Genomic DNA, 11830 nt, shown 5'->3' on the forward strand with positions numbered 1-11830 from the left:
CTCAGCACTATCTATCAGTATGTGCAGCAGAGAATCACAGCTTAGAGGCTGGTAGTCCTCACTATTATATGAGATGATGTAAAATGCTATCAGTGTTTCCTACAATGTAGGCTGATTAAGATAGAAATCTTCTTTAACTTTATATGTAGTCTTATCAAGTGATGTTCCTTGGCTGATGCTTTTAAATCTGGTTAAAAGCAGGTCATAATGACCTTTGGTTGACTTATTCAGAAAAGACTCAAGGCATAGTAAAAAGTAAGCACCATTTATTTAAGACAGGACGAGTGTGGCAGTGGGTAAACATTGTGAAGTTGGTTGCATGTGGCTTACACTGAGGGGTGCTCTGATTAGGTTTCTTACAATAAGTCACCAATCACCTATGAGTGACTGGCCAATCACCGATGTGATACTGTTCAGATTATGCATACTTATACTTACTTCATAATGCTTAGAAAACTAATTTCCCATCCAAGGACTTGCATTTATTAAAGTTTCTTGGCAGCATTGTATCTGAACACATGTGACTTAACCTTTACCTAACAGCCTCATAGTGGATTGATATTTTTTAACTTAAGGGACTCAAAGTTTGGGGGATTTTAACACAGCTGCTTTAAGTCAAGAACTGTGCAGCAGCAGTATCAACAACAGCAGCAGGTATTAACCAGAAGATTGCTTCAGTGACTCCCAGTAATATTTCCAATATTTTTGATCATTTCACCTAATTATGATTGACTGCCCATCATTCGGGGTATCCCTGGTTGGTTGTGCGAGCACTGCCAGTCTATGATTCTCTTTGCAGGATTACGTCTACTAACTGGGCTGCCAATCATTACAGACTGCCTTGGTTAAATGTGAGTATGCATACAGTCATGTGCATAGGTTTTAGGTCTGTAAGATGCTATGGTTTCATCAGAGGGTCATATGTGCCACAACTCAGGGCTGGAGGGGGAGGAGGGGGTGACCAGAGTCAGGCTTGATATGTTCACATACATGTGTAACACTCGACAGCCAAAATCAAGCTTATCAGCATTTTCTCGTCCCGGCCTTCTCACCCCAATGATATGCCGGGACATCAACACCCCCAGGGGCTCATGGCGACCTTACTACTCGCCCAGACAGTACCCTAGGCAGTGCTCACTAGCCAAATTTACCCTTAACTCTGCCCTAAAGATGTGGACTTTTTCAACAGATTATTTTCCAGTCCCCCTGGTAATATGCAAGGACATCTAGAGTACAACTAGGGTTGTGTCAGTCCTCTTTCCCAGGTGGCTTTCTTGCCACATCTGCACCTTACTTCAGCCTCAATTTTTGGCCTGAACATGCCTTGAAGTTCTGCACAGAACTGTATATGTGAGACTAAACCCGCATTTTAGGTTAGTGCACCAGCAAATACTTGGGCACCATCCTTGATAATAAGCTGACCTTTGCCTGACCTTTAAGGATTTAATGTTGAAAGATCTCTTTTAAAAATGTTTTACTCGTCTTTAATGGAGTTCCATTTTAACCTTGGAAATATCTGTTGGTTTGGTCATCTCAGCGCGGTTAAGAAAAACTGACTTGAATGATCTTGGTTGTTTTCATGTAAGGGCCACTCAGAAGGCGCAGGCCATCCTTGGAGACCCTCAACACCCTCTGCATGCAGAGTTTGACTTCTGCCATTGGAGAGGAGGTTTACTTATGCCAGGAGGGCCAAATCTAACAGATACCCAAGGCCATCTATTCCATCAGCTGTTGGGTTTTTAAATAAGCTGTAGGTACTGCTGCTGCTACATGTTCACATGGAGTTGCGTAACTTGTTGGACTGTTTGCATTGTGTTGATCTCACTGCCTATCACTACAGTGACTACTATTGGCAGACAGTTGCATTACAGTTTAGAAAGAGCTTTTGACTGGGATTGTGGGCATGACCCGACAAGAAATATTAATGAAAAGGTTAACTGACCAGTAATTCTGGTGAAACAGAGGTGTAATCCTTGGGCTGATTAATAGTCATATCAGTGCAAATCCTGTGAACACAGGAAAGTCTGTTTTCATTTCTGGTTAAAACTCACTTTATTAGCCACAGTCTTCTTTGTCTGTGAATTTCTCCTTCTAAAATTGGTATCAGTTTCCCTTTAAGTGGGTCTCTACTTATTAACACCAGAATTTCTATCACAAAATGTATGAACCTGCAAACAGCCTCTTATCTAAATGAATTTTTAAATCACCTTTAATAACTAGTTCGGTGTTATTCTCTCTTACAACCATTTACTATTGCCTCTTAGCAATAAAAAGTATGCACTTAATAATTTTTCATTTTTATTCTTAGTTTTGTTCCACCGTGTAAGATCGGCATGCCTTTTGATTACTCATTTTATTTAAACACTATTTTTTTCTAATTTATCCTAATTCTGTTGCTTTTATCTACACTCCGCTGCTCAGGGAGATGCTTTTCTGCTTCACTGTTTTGCACAATGACAATAAAGACTTGAAGTAAGTAATTAGTTAGGATTGAGCGTTAGGGTAAATGATGTACGGGTACACATGGATGATCCTGGCACTCGTGTTCTCCCTCACATAAGCAAATAAAAAGTGAGACACAACAACAACAAACAGTGGTTTGTTTAACCTAGCAGAGTGTTTATTGTGCTGTCTGCCAATGATGCGCCCCCAGACCTGACATCAACGGGAATCAATGGGTGCCAGAATAGCTAATATATCAGATGTATAGCCTTGTGATTCTGCATATTGTGTGCTTTGTTACCTGTCTGAAGCCTTTCCTGCCTGCCCAGTGAGACTGAGACTTCATATTTATCACCAGTCTCTGACACTGCTCTGATAGTTTGAACCTGTCACCAAGTGTCAGCTTCCTCTCAATCAAAGCATGCCTCTTAACCTCCCCTCTCCTCTTCACCCCACCATGCATCTCTGAATAATGTTAAAATACATTAACCCCTCTTTTCTTCCTTTATTTTCAGTGTCCCTTCCCTGCACCTCTCCCTGAATGCTAATACTGCAGTGTTTGGCTCTGTCTTTGAATCACACCTTAGCACAATGAGCTCACACACTCACATATACACACACGCACACACACATACTGTCACGACCCATGTGTCTTGCTCCGGCACATTAATGGAGATTCTGTCAGCGCCTCAGGAAGGAATTACTGCCACTTGCTGAGCCTTTACACTCACTGTCTATCACAAATATACACAAAGACCAACAGTACATTGTGCATACACCACACGCATGGCTTCTATACTCTCATGCTCTCATTCTTTTGATCATTCATGTGCTATTTTAAGATTTCATTACCCCTAAGATAGATGCATAAATGAATGAAAGTCAAAACTTTGTGTCATATTTTTTCTGACTTTTAGAAAATCATGTTAAGATTTTTAAAACAGATGAGATTTGGTTAAATGGATGCTTCTTATTTTTGAAGGTGGGTTGTATAAGGTACTTGGCAACATCAGTAGCATAAGCCTTCAGTGATTTCAGTGAGCATTGCCCCTTTTATTATGACACATTTGGGGATTCTAGGCTATTCAGCACTGGAGACGGGCAGACCTTCCCACAGATTTCTCTGCACCCCTGATAAACCCAGAGAATGGGACCTACCCATCTGTGATTTATTGATGATATTATTGCATGTGTGTTGGATCAGTAGTGTTTGTGCTAACTTCATTTTGGAGCTGAAAAGTGTGTCAAACTAATATTGTGTTCTGATGTTTAAATAATTTATTTTCTTATCCCTTTTAACCACTTTTCTGCCTACTTTTGCAATAATTGTTTACCATTTTGTTTTTATCAGATTTGCAACATTTTTGCCTAGTTTACCCATTTTTGTCACTTTAGACCAGTTTTTGCAACAATTTAACCCATTTTTTTCACTTTTATTCTGCCAATTTCTGCCACTTTTAACCCATTTTATCTTCTTTTTAATCCCATTTCACCACCTTTCCCCCTATTTCTGGCACTCTCAGGACATTTTTGCACATTTTCAACCCTTTTCAGAACTGTTTGCACCCATTTTGACCCTTTAAATCCATTGTTGCCTCTTTTAACTCATTTGTCTCCAATTTTTTATTCAATTTCACTCAATTGCAAGTCCATTTCTGGTGCTTGTAAGTCATTTTTTCCACTTTTAAACATACATACATCCATCCATTTTCTACACCACTTATCCCGTTCAGGGTCGCGGGGGGGCCTGGAGCCTATCCCAGATGTCATTGGGCGAGAGGTGGGGTACACTGGTCACCAGGGCTAACTTTTAAACAATTTCCACATTTTTTTTCTGCCCATTACTGCCACTTCAAACCCATCTTTGCCACTGTCCACCTACTTTTGAACTCTGTTGACCCATTTAGGGTGCTGTTAACACCTGTGTTAGCAGTTTAGTTTGTTGTTATTTCCTCCGACAAAGCCTGCCGACCAACACAGCTGATCAGATACACTGAGCTGGAAGAGTACGTAGCCGGTAGCTGAAGCTGCTAAATAATGCCAAACACAGAGGCTTTCAGGGTGAAAAATATTATGTTTTAAAAGCATACAATTGAGCAAACATTGTTTTTTGGCCCATTTTTACCCAAAACTCGCCGAATCATGCTGAGAGAATCTGTTACGCTGTATAGCCAAACTTCCACAAGCACGTCAACCTTAAAGAGGAAATGCTCACTGAAATCTCTGGAGGTGAATGCTACGACTGTTGCCAAGAACCTTACACAGCACACCTTCAAAAATACTGAAATATCCCTTGAACTTGTGATTTTCTCCTAGCTTTTCATTCTCTCTTTCTCTTTTCCTGACTTCATTTATCTCCCTCGCCTCGACCCATCTCTCACTTCTTCCATCACTTTCTCTGCATTGACTCATCCACTTTATTCACTCACCTCTATTCAATCTCAGTTAAGCCAAAGGTGCATTATTGGCAAAGAAATCAAAAGTACCTTCTGCAAAAAGCTAAAACTTCTCTTTCTGTCTCATCCCTTGATCCCTTCAGCAATTGGCCGGAGAAATCTCTCTCCCATCTGTCTCTGCTGGATCTGCTTCCAAACTTAAACTTTAGCCATGTTTGTTTGTTGTTTATCATCTCAACCTAAAACATTAATCAGAAGTGGCATCTGTCCACTGAAAGGATTAAATTAAATTCATACCTGAATGCTGAGTCTCTCACGATAAATCAGCATTATTTAATTATTGATTCCATTTATGCAGCTAGAAAACAACATTCATCTTCTCTGTTGCACACATTTTTAGGGGATGAAATAAGGGCAGACATGAGAGGAAAATAAAGGTGTAAACCATCCTGTGCATACATACATAGATAAACACACTCTTGTCCTTGTCAGACTTACCTCAGTGAGGTGTGGGTTGGGGTTGAATCCACACTGGTTACAGACGGTGGCCTTGCACTGGGTGCAGGTGTTGTAGTTGGGTACAGCCGGTGGGTTGGACAGCTCGGTGGTGGTGCACACGGGGCACATCTTACTGCTTGGCATTGGTGCAATCTGTGGCACAGAGTAGGGCGAGGTGGGCGTCACGCCACGGTCAGGTGACACTGAGGGCGACCGGCCTGTTCTGGAGCCCCCTGAACCACTGAAGTCGACTTGAAGGTTTCGACGGGATGCATGCTGACCAGGACTTTGACCTGCATGGCCTCCCATGCCGGACCCAGCTGGGCTGTGTCCCATCCCGTGGCCAGACCCTGTACCCTGACCCATGCCTGACCCCTGGCTCGACTGCATATGTCGGGGGGAAGATGGACTATCATGGGTGGCCAGGCGGTAGGGCTCGCCAGCTCTGGACCCTATTCCTCCAGTTGAGCCCATGCCAGCTCCTATTCCTCCTCCTCCCATTCCTCCTCCCATTCCTCCCATCCCTCCCATCCCTCCTCCTCCCATACCTCCCATTCCTCCTCCCATGCCTCCCATTCCACCCATACCGCCTCCCATTCCACCTCCTCCCATACCTCCTCCCATTCCTCCCATTCCCCCTCCTCCCATGCCTCCCATACCTCCTCCTCCCATGCCACCCATTCCCCCTCCCATGCCTCCCATTCCTCCTCCCATTCCTCCTCCCATGCCTCCTCCCATGCCTCCCATTCCTCCTCCTCCCATGCCACCTCCTCCAGGGCCTCCTTGTTGCATGCCTGGTTTGGGGCTACCCATGGAACCCATCTGACCCCTGAAAGAGAGAGACAAAAAAAGAAAAGAAATCAACATAAAACAGTGATTTTGTTGCTGGTAAGTTCTAGGAAATTAGGTAATTTCTATTAAATTTCTTGAACACTCACAAGAAATTTAAATATTTTGACCACAGACATTTTGGTAAATGGTAAATGGACTTGGGCTTGTATCATCTTTTCTGACGACTTCTGATGTTACAGTCACTCATTCATACCACATTCACACACTGATGCCATGCGCCAAGTGGTAACTGCCCCAACAGTACTACTGCAGTTACTTAAATTCATACGTTGTCTGTGTAGCAGCACCAGAAATGTGGGGTGGAGTATCTTGTTTAAAAGACACTTTGAAGTGTCTAGAGCTTGGGGTTATACCAACAACCCTTTGGTTGAAAGACTGACAAATCTACCACTGATATAGAGATCATAAACATTACACTAAACATATGGTCTTTAAATTAAAAAAAGTTATGGGGACATAGATGAACATTTGCTCAACTCCTTCCCCTGAAATAATACTTTGGTCACAGAAAGCCTGCAAAGCACTGTTCATTAAATGTCAAGTATGTTGCCAATTTAGTAGTTATTGAAAATATAGCTGTGCTTTAAAGAATAATTTGAAATGTTTGAACATTAATTTGGCAGATATCAAATATATTTTATTCAAATTAATCTTTCTGAAAAGAGAGCAAAATCAAACTCCCTCTGGGTTTGTTGCCAGCTTTGTGCTCACTTCTACAGGGCACAGCACTTCCTTTGGCTTAACACATAGAGGAAGGTGCATATTTTAACATTCAAAATTCAAACCAACCCACAGAAATCATGCAATGCAGATGGACTGATCATATTCCTTGCATCATTTGAGGAGAATGAGGCGGTAGTTTTGGGCGGGGTCTAGTTATACTGCAAGCTGGTAAACAATGACAACAAATGAGTGAGCACTGATGCAGCTGTAGCAGCTGTTTTTATCAGAACTAGACAACATTTCTTTATTTAAGAAGTGCAGTGAAAGCTCCTTGATGGTTTTGCTCCTCTGCTAACCTGCTTCGGCAAGGGTTTCATCTACCAACTGGCTCCACTAATAGTGAACAATGAAAACAGCTACCACTAGAAACTGTCTTATTTAGTTTGCTCTCCATTGCAATGCCCACCACATCAAATGTTTTGGTGCTCTGATTGGTCCATTATGAATGTGACAAAGTATTTGTCCACGTTACTTTCAAGATCTTTTTCTGCAAGGTTCTGCCCTTCCCAAAAAGTAAGTGTGGGATGTTACCCAGATGGATTGCATGGAGATGTGAAACAGTCTATCTGGCATGTGAGGTGATGCTGTTTCAAGGAAAATCTATAATTGCTGGCTAAAATAAAGAAACCTGCAAATGACTATCCCAATTAAGTCACATATGCCCCGAAGAAATTGAATTCTGTGCAAGACTTTAGCAAAAACTGGAGCAAATTTATTGGAGCTACTGTTTTCTGTCTTTAAGCTTTTGTTTCTCTTAAACCAGGAAGTCATAGACAGATAAAGAGCCAAACTTTATTAATCTCATAATACAATCTTCATTTTGTGCCAGTAATGTTTTTAATTTGATGTAATAAATTTATTTTAATTTGATAAGCAGGTTGATCAAGTCTACTTGACTGTTGGGGCAGATTAAATTCACTAAGCAGCACTAGCGGATGCCACCATAGTTTTTAGCAGAAAGAATAGTTTATTAAATGAATTGTATAATAAATGGGCGCTACAGGAGAATTCAGCTCAGTTATTGTCACTTTATTCCAACAAATTCAATTATCTGCTCACTGCCAGAGAAACAACAGCATAAAAAATCTTTAAACACAGAAAATTAATTACTGTTTCATTCATTGGTAGCTGCTGAACGCCATGAAAAAAAACCCTGAACTTCCACAGGCATCAACAAATTAAAGTGGAACATTACAGACTGCAGAAAGAATGACTAGTCACACTGAATTCATATTTTCTACTGTGTGTAAATGACAGCATGCACACAAACACTCCAGGCAGAAAATAGCACACCTGCACAACATACAGTCATCACACCTGAGGCAGGAGACACAAGCACAATCACACACCTGAAGGGGAGCAAAGTGGTACAAAACTCTGCCTGAGGATGCTAACTAAAAAGAGACAAGTTTGAAGAAGTTTGCACTGGTTATCTTCACAGTTCAGCTTATATGATGAAACGACAAGCATGATACATGTAACTTTAGTGTTAGATGTGACCTGTTTGAATGTGGCCACTACCTGCTTGGATTTATATCAATACTTGATGCAGCATTCACAGTAAATTTAGCAAATTCTCAAATTGTGTTGGCTGTGTTTGAAGTTATGTTGTTCTTATACTAAACTTGAAAGGTGGCAGAATCAGTGCACTACAGCTTATAGTGCTTTTCTTCAAAGAGTCGTCTGGAGTTATTTTATTTTCCTTTTAACCTGGATCCAAACTGAGCGCACCTTTAAAACATCCATAAAATAACACTTGATGACTATAATCAGACAGCCTCTGACAATCACCTGGTATTATCTTTTAAAGGTGAGTGGAAAATCTCTGCTGAAGCTGATTTGATTTCTGGAGACGAAATACATTTTGTAGGCAAAAGTATTTGGCCACAGATGTTAATTATTGAATTCAAGTGTTTCAATCAGACCTGTTGCCACAGGTGTGTAAAATCAAGCACCCAGCCATGCAGTCTCCATTTTCAGACAATTGTTATATAAAACGGGTCACTCTGAAGAGCTCGGTGACTTCAAGCATGGTTCTGTGATAGAAGCCACCTTTGCAATAAGACAGATGACAGGGAAATGTCATCCCTGCGGGATATTCCTCAGTCAACTTTAAGTGATATGATTAGAAAGTGGAAGCATTTAGGAACAACAGCAACTCAGCCATGAGGCTGAAGACCACGTAAAATCACAGTCAACGACTGCCAACGTGCATGGTGTGTGAAAGTCACCAACACTCTGTTGATTCCAGACATGTTCAGGAATTCCATTGGCATTAACATAAGAACAAAAACTGTGCAGCAGGAGCTTCATGGAATGAGTTGCTTCCAACTTTGTGGCAACAGTTTGGGGAAGGCCCTTTTCTATTCCAACTTGACTGTCCCCCTTTACACAAAGTAAGAACTATGAAGACATGGTTTAATGAGTTTGGGGTGGAAGAAACTGACTGGCCCACACAGAGCCCAGAACTTAACCCCATCTATCAATTTGAGGGCGAACTGAAATGCAGATTGCGAGCCAGACGTTCTCGTCCAACATCAGTAACTGACCTCATAACTGCTCTGCAGAATGAATGGGCATCCCACAGAAACACTCCCAAGTCTTGTGGAAAACCTTCCAAGAAGAGTGCATGCTGTCATAGCTGCAAAAGAGAGGCCAACCCCTTTTTTATAAGTACATGTGAATACAATGTCATTACAGTGTCTGTCGGTGTGATGGCCAGGCATCCTAATACTTTTACCATTAAATGTATATTGGCTTTGTTTTTTTAAAACAGGATCCTGTATTTTCAATTTATGTTGACAGATAATTGATATCATACTAAAGGATTTCTTCCAGCTGTAGTGAGTGTATTATATGCATTACTTTGTAGCATCCCAAAATGAGATAGTATGTGTGTGGAAGAAATTTCCTCCCTATTCTTCTGTCCCATGCTGTGCTGTCATTGATTGAAGGAGTCTGGGCTCACTGTGAAGCCAGCTGTAAATGGTCAGAGCACACTGAAATTGGAAATGTTGATTTACTGAGCTCCAGTGTCACAATGTTCCAGGCTGCTTCCTCGTTTACTGAGGTTTTCTTCTTGTGGACAGTCTGGCAGTGACAAAATCTCCCCGTTTGCCTCTGACTTTATCTCCTCTTCTATTGTGTTTATCTGTGTACTTTCAAACTTTCTTTCAACAAACTTCCCCCTTCTCTTTGTTCAGTCACATAACTCTTCATCTGTCATTCTTCATCATTTTTACAGTCTGCAGTTTGTCTCTTTTTTCATGTTTTATTGTGGCACACAAGTAAGAAGTGAACCAGAGGCATTTGTTTTTACCAGTCAAAGGAAGTGAGTACGGAAAAGGCAGCAACAAAAATAATAGTTTTACATTTTTTCCAAGCCTTGAGCTCCACAATCATGGACAGAGACATTTTCCTGTTTTTTTTCATTTATTCATTAATTGAATTGAGCTAACAATAAAAATAAACTGAATGAAAAAAGTTTTAAAAAATAAGAGGGAAAGGGTGATAGGAAATTTTGGCTAAGAACAAGAGAAAGTGCATAACAATGAGAGCTGGAGATAGGGCTTTGCATTTTCAGGAAGAGCCCAGCACTAATTGTTTGAAAAACTGAGGCTGATGTAGGTGACATCCCAAATAATAGGAACAGTCCTTCTCTCTGTGTGTTTACTCACTTCGCCATTGTGTCGTGCTGGGGACATTTATCACTGTCGGAACCAGCTTTAATGACCCAATACACATGCTTGTTCAGTCAAAGTGATTTCACCCCTCCCATTATAACCCTCAATTTAGGATCTGATTGTGGGCGAAAGGGATAAGACTTGTCTGCCAATCAAATGTAAGTGACAAAGACAGGGACAGGCGATTAGAGAGGCTGGGAGAAAGGGACAATGACAGAAAGGATGTTTTATCTTCTTTCCTCAATTCCCATAGAATGATAAAAAGGAACCTTTTTTATAATCAGGAAATGTAAGTAATGTCTTAGACATTGTCACTGTGGTGACCATTTTTGGCCTGCTGGGGGGGCTCGGCACCAGATTGTCAAAGTGAAGTGAATCTAGGTAGACTTTGGTAATCTCCCAAGTCAGGGGCTGTGTCCTTTGGAGAGTGTGTTTGTGGTCAGATCACATAATGATGAGATCATTAAGCATCACTTCCTCCTCTGTAGAATGACCACACCCCTTTTTGGAGGAAAATAACCCTGAGAATGAATAGCAGCAGCAGATGACAAACCACTGAGAGCAACACAATCAAACATTGCTGCATTGCAATTTGTACTTCAATTTAAAAAATTTACGATAGGATGTTTAACCCTATAAAACAGCGGCCTCAAACCACAAGGTGTTGGACCGGTACCAGCCCATGGGTAATTTTTTACCAGGCTGCACAGACAAGATGCATAGACAGAATTCATGACTTATTTTACATCTTCAAGATGTTTGATTACGGATTGTCTTCTGTAATGTCATCCGTGCTCTTTGACCTCATGAAACATGTCAAGATGCTTCTCAGTCACATCATACCCAAAAGTTAGGCCCAAAAGCTAGCTAAAAAGAGTGAAAATAAGCAGAGCCTACGACCGGTCCACGAAAATGTTGTCTTTCACGAAACCGGCCCATAGCACGGATTAAGGTTGGTGACCACTGTTATTAAGGACAAAGAAATGTAAACAAAGAGCTCTTTGGCTTAAGGACAGAAGCCAAAGTGGAGTAAAGTGGTCAAATGTGGGGATCGTGTTGTGCTCTTTAAGCCAGCAATCACTGTATGATAACAGGAGCTGAAGCCAGCCTGCCTATTTACAGATTTTTCATACGCTGACAAACCTTTTAAAGTTAACTTTTAACTTAGAAAACATGGTTGAAATACACAAATAAAATATGTAATGTCAGTTTATGACATTTCTAGAGTGTCTGTAT

At 41.1% G+C, this 11830-nt stretch overlaps 1 protein-coding gene across 1 annotated transcript in view; it reads right to left on the reverse strand.

Moving 5' to 3' along the window:
* The window catches only part of bsna (bassoon presynaptic cytomatrix protein a), a 181444-nt gene extending 170848 nt beyond the window's left edge, over positions 1-10596 (reverse strand). The window contains exons 1-2 of the mRNA XM_041798685.1: positions 10589-10596; positions 5337-6165 (exon numbers count right to left, since the gene is read on the reverse strand). Of these exons, the coding sequence (XP_041654619.1) occupies positions 5337-6165; positions 10589-10596 (837 nt within the window). The remainder of the gene's footprint in view (positions 1-5336; positions 6166-10588) is intronic.
* Between the last annotated feature and the right edge of the window lie 1234 nt (positions 10597-11830).

This window comes from Cheilinus undulatus, linkage group 11 (genome assembly GCF_018320785.1).
Source record: "Cheilinus undulatus linkage group 11, ASM1832078v1, whole genome shotgun sequence".
In the NCBI taxonomy this organism is placed as follows: Eukaryota; Metazoa; Chordata; class Actinopteri; order Labriformes; family Labridae; genus Cheilinus; species Cheilinus undulatus.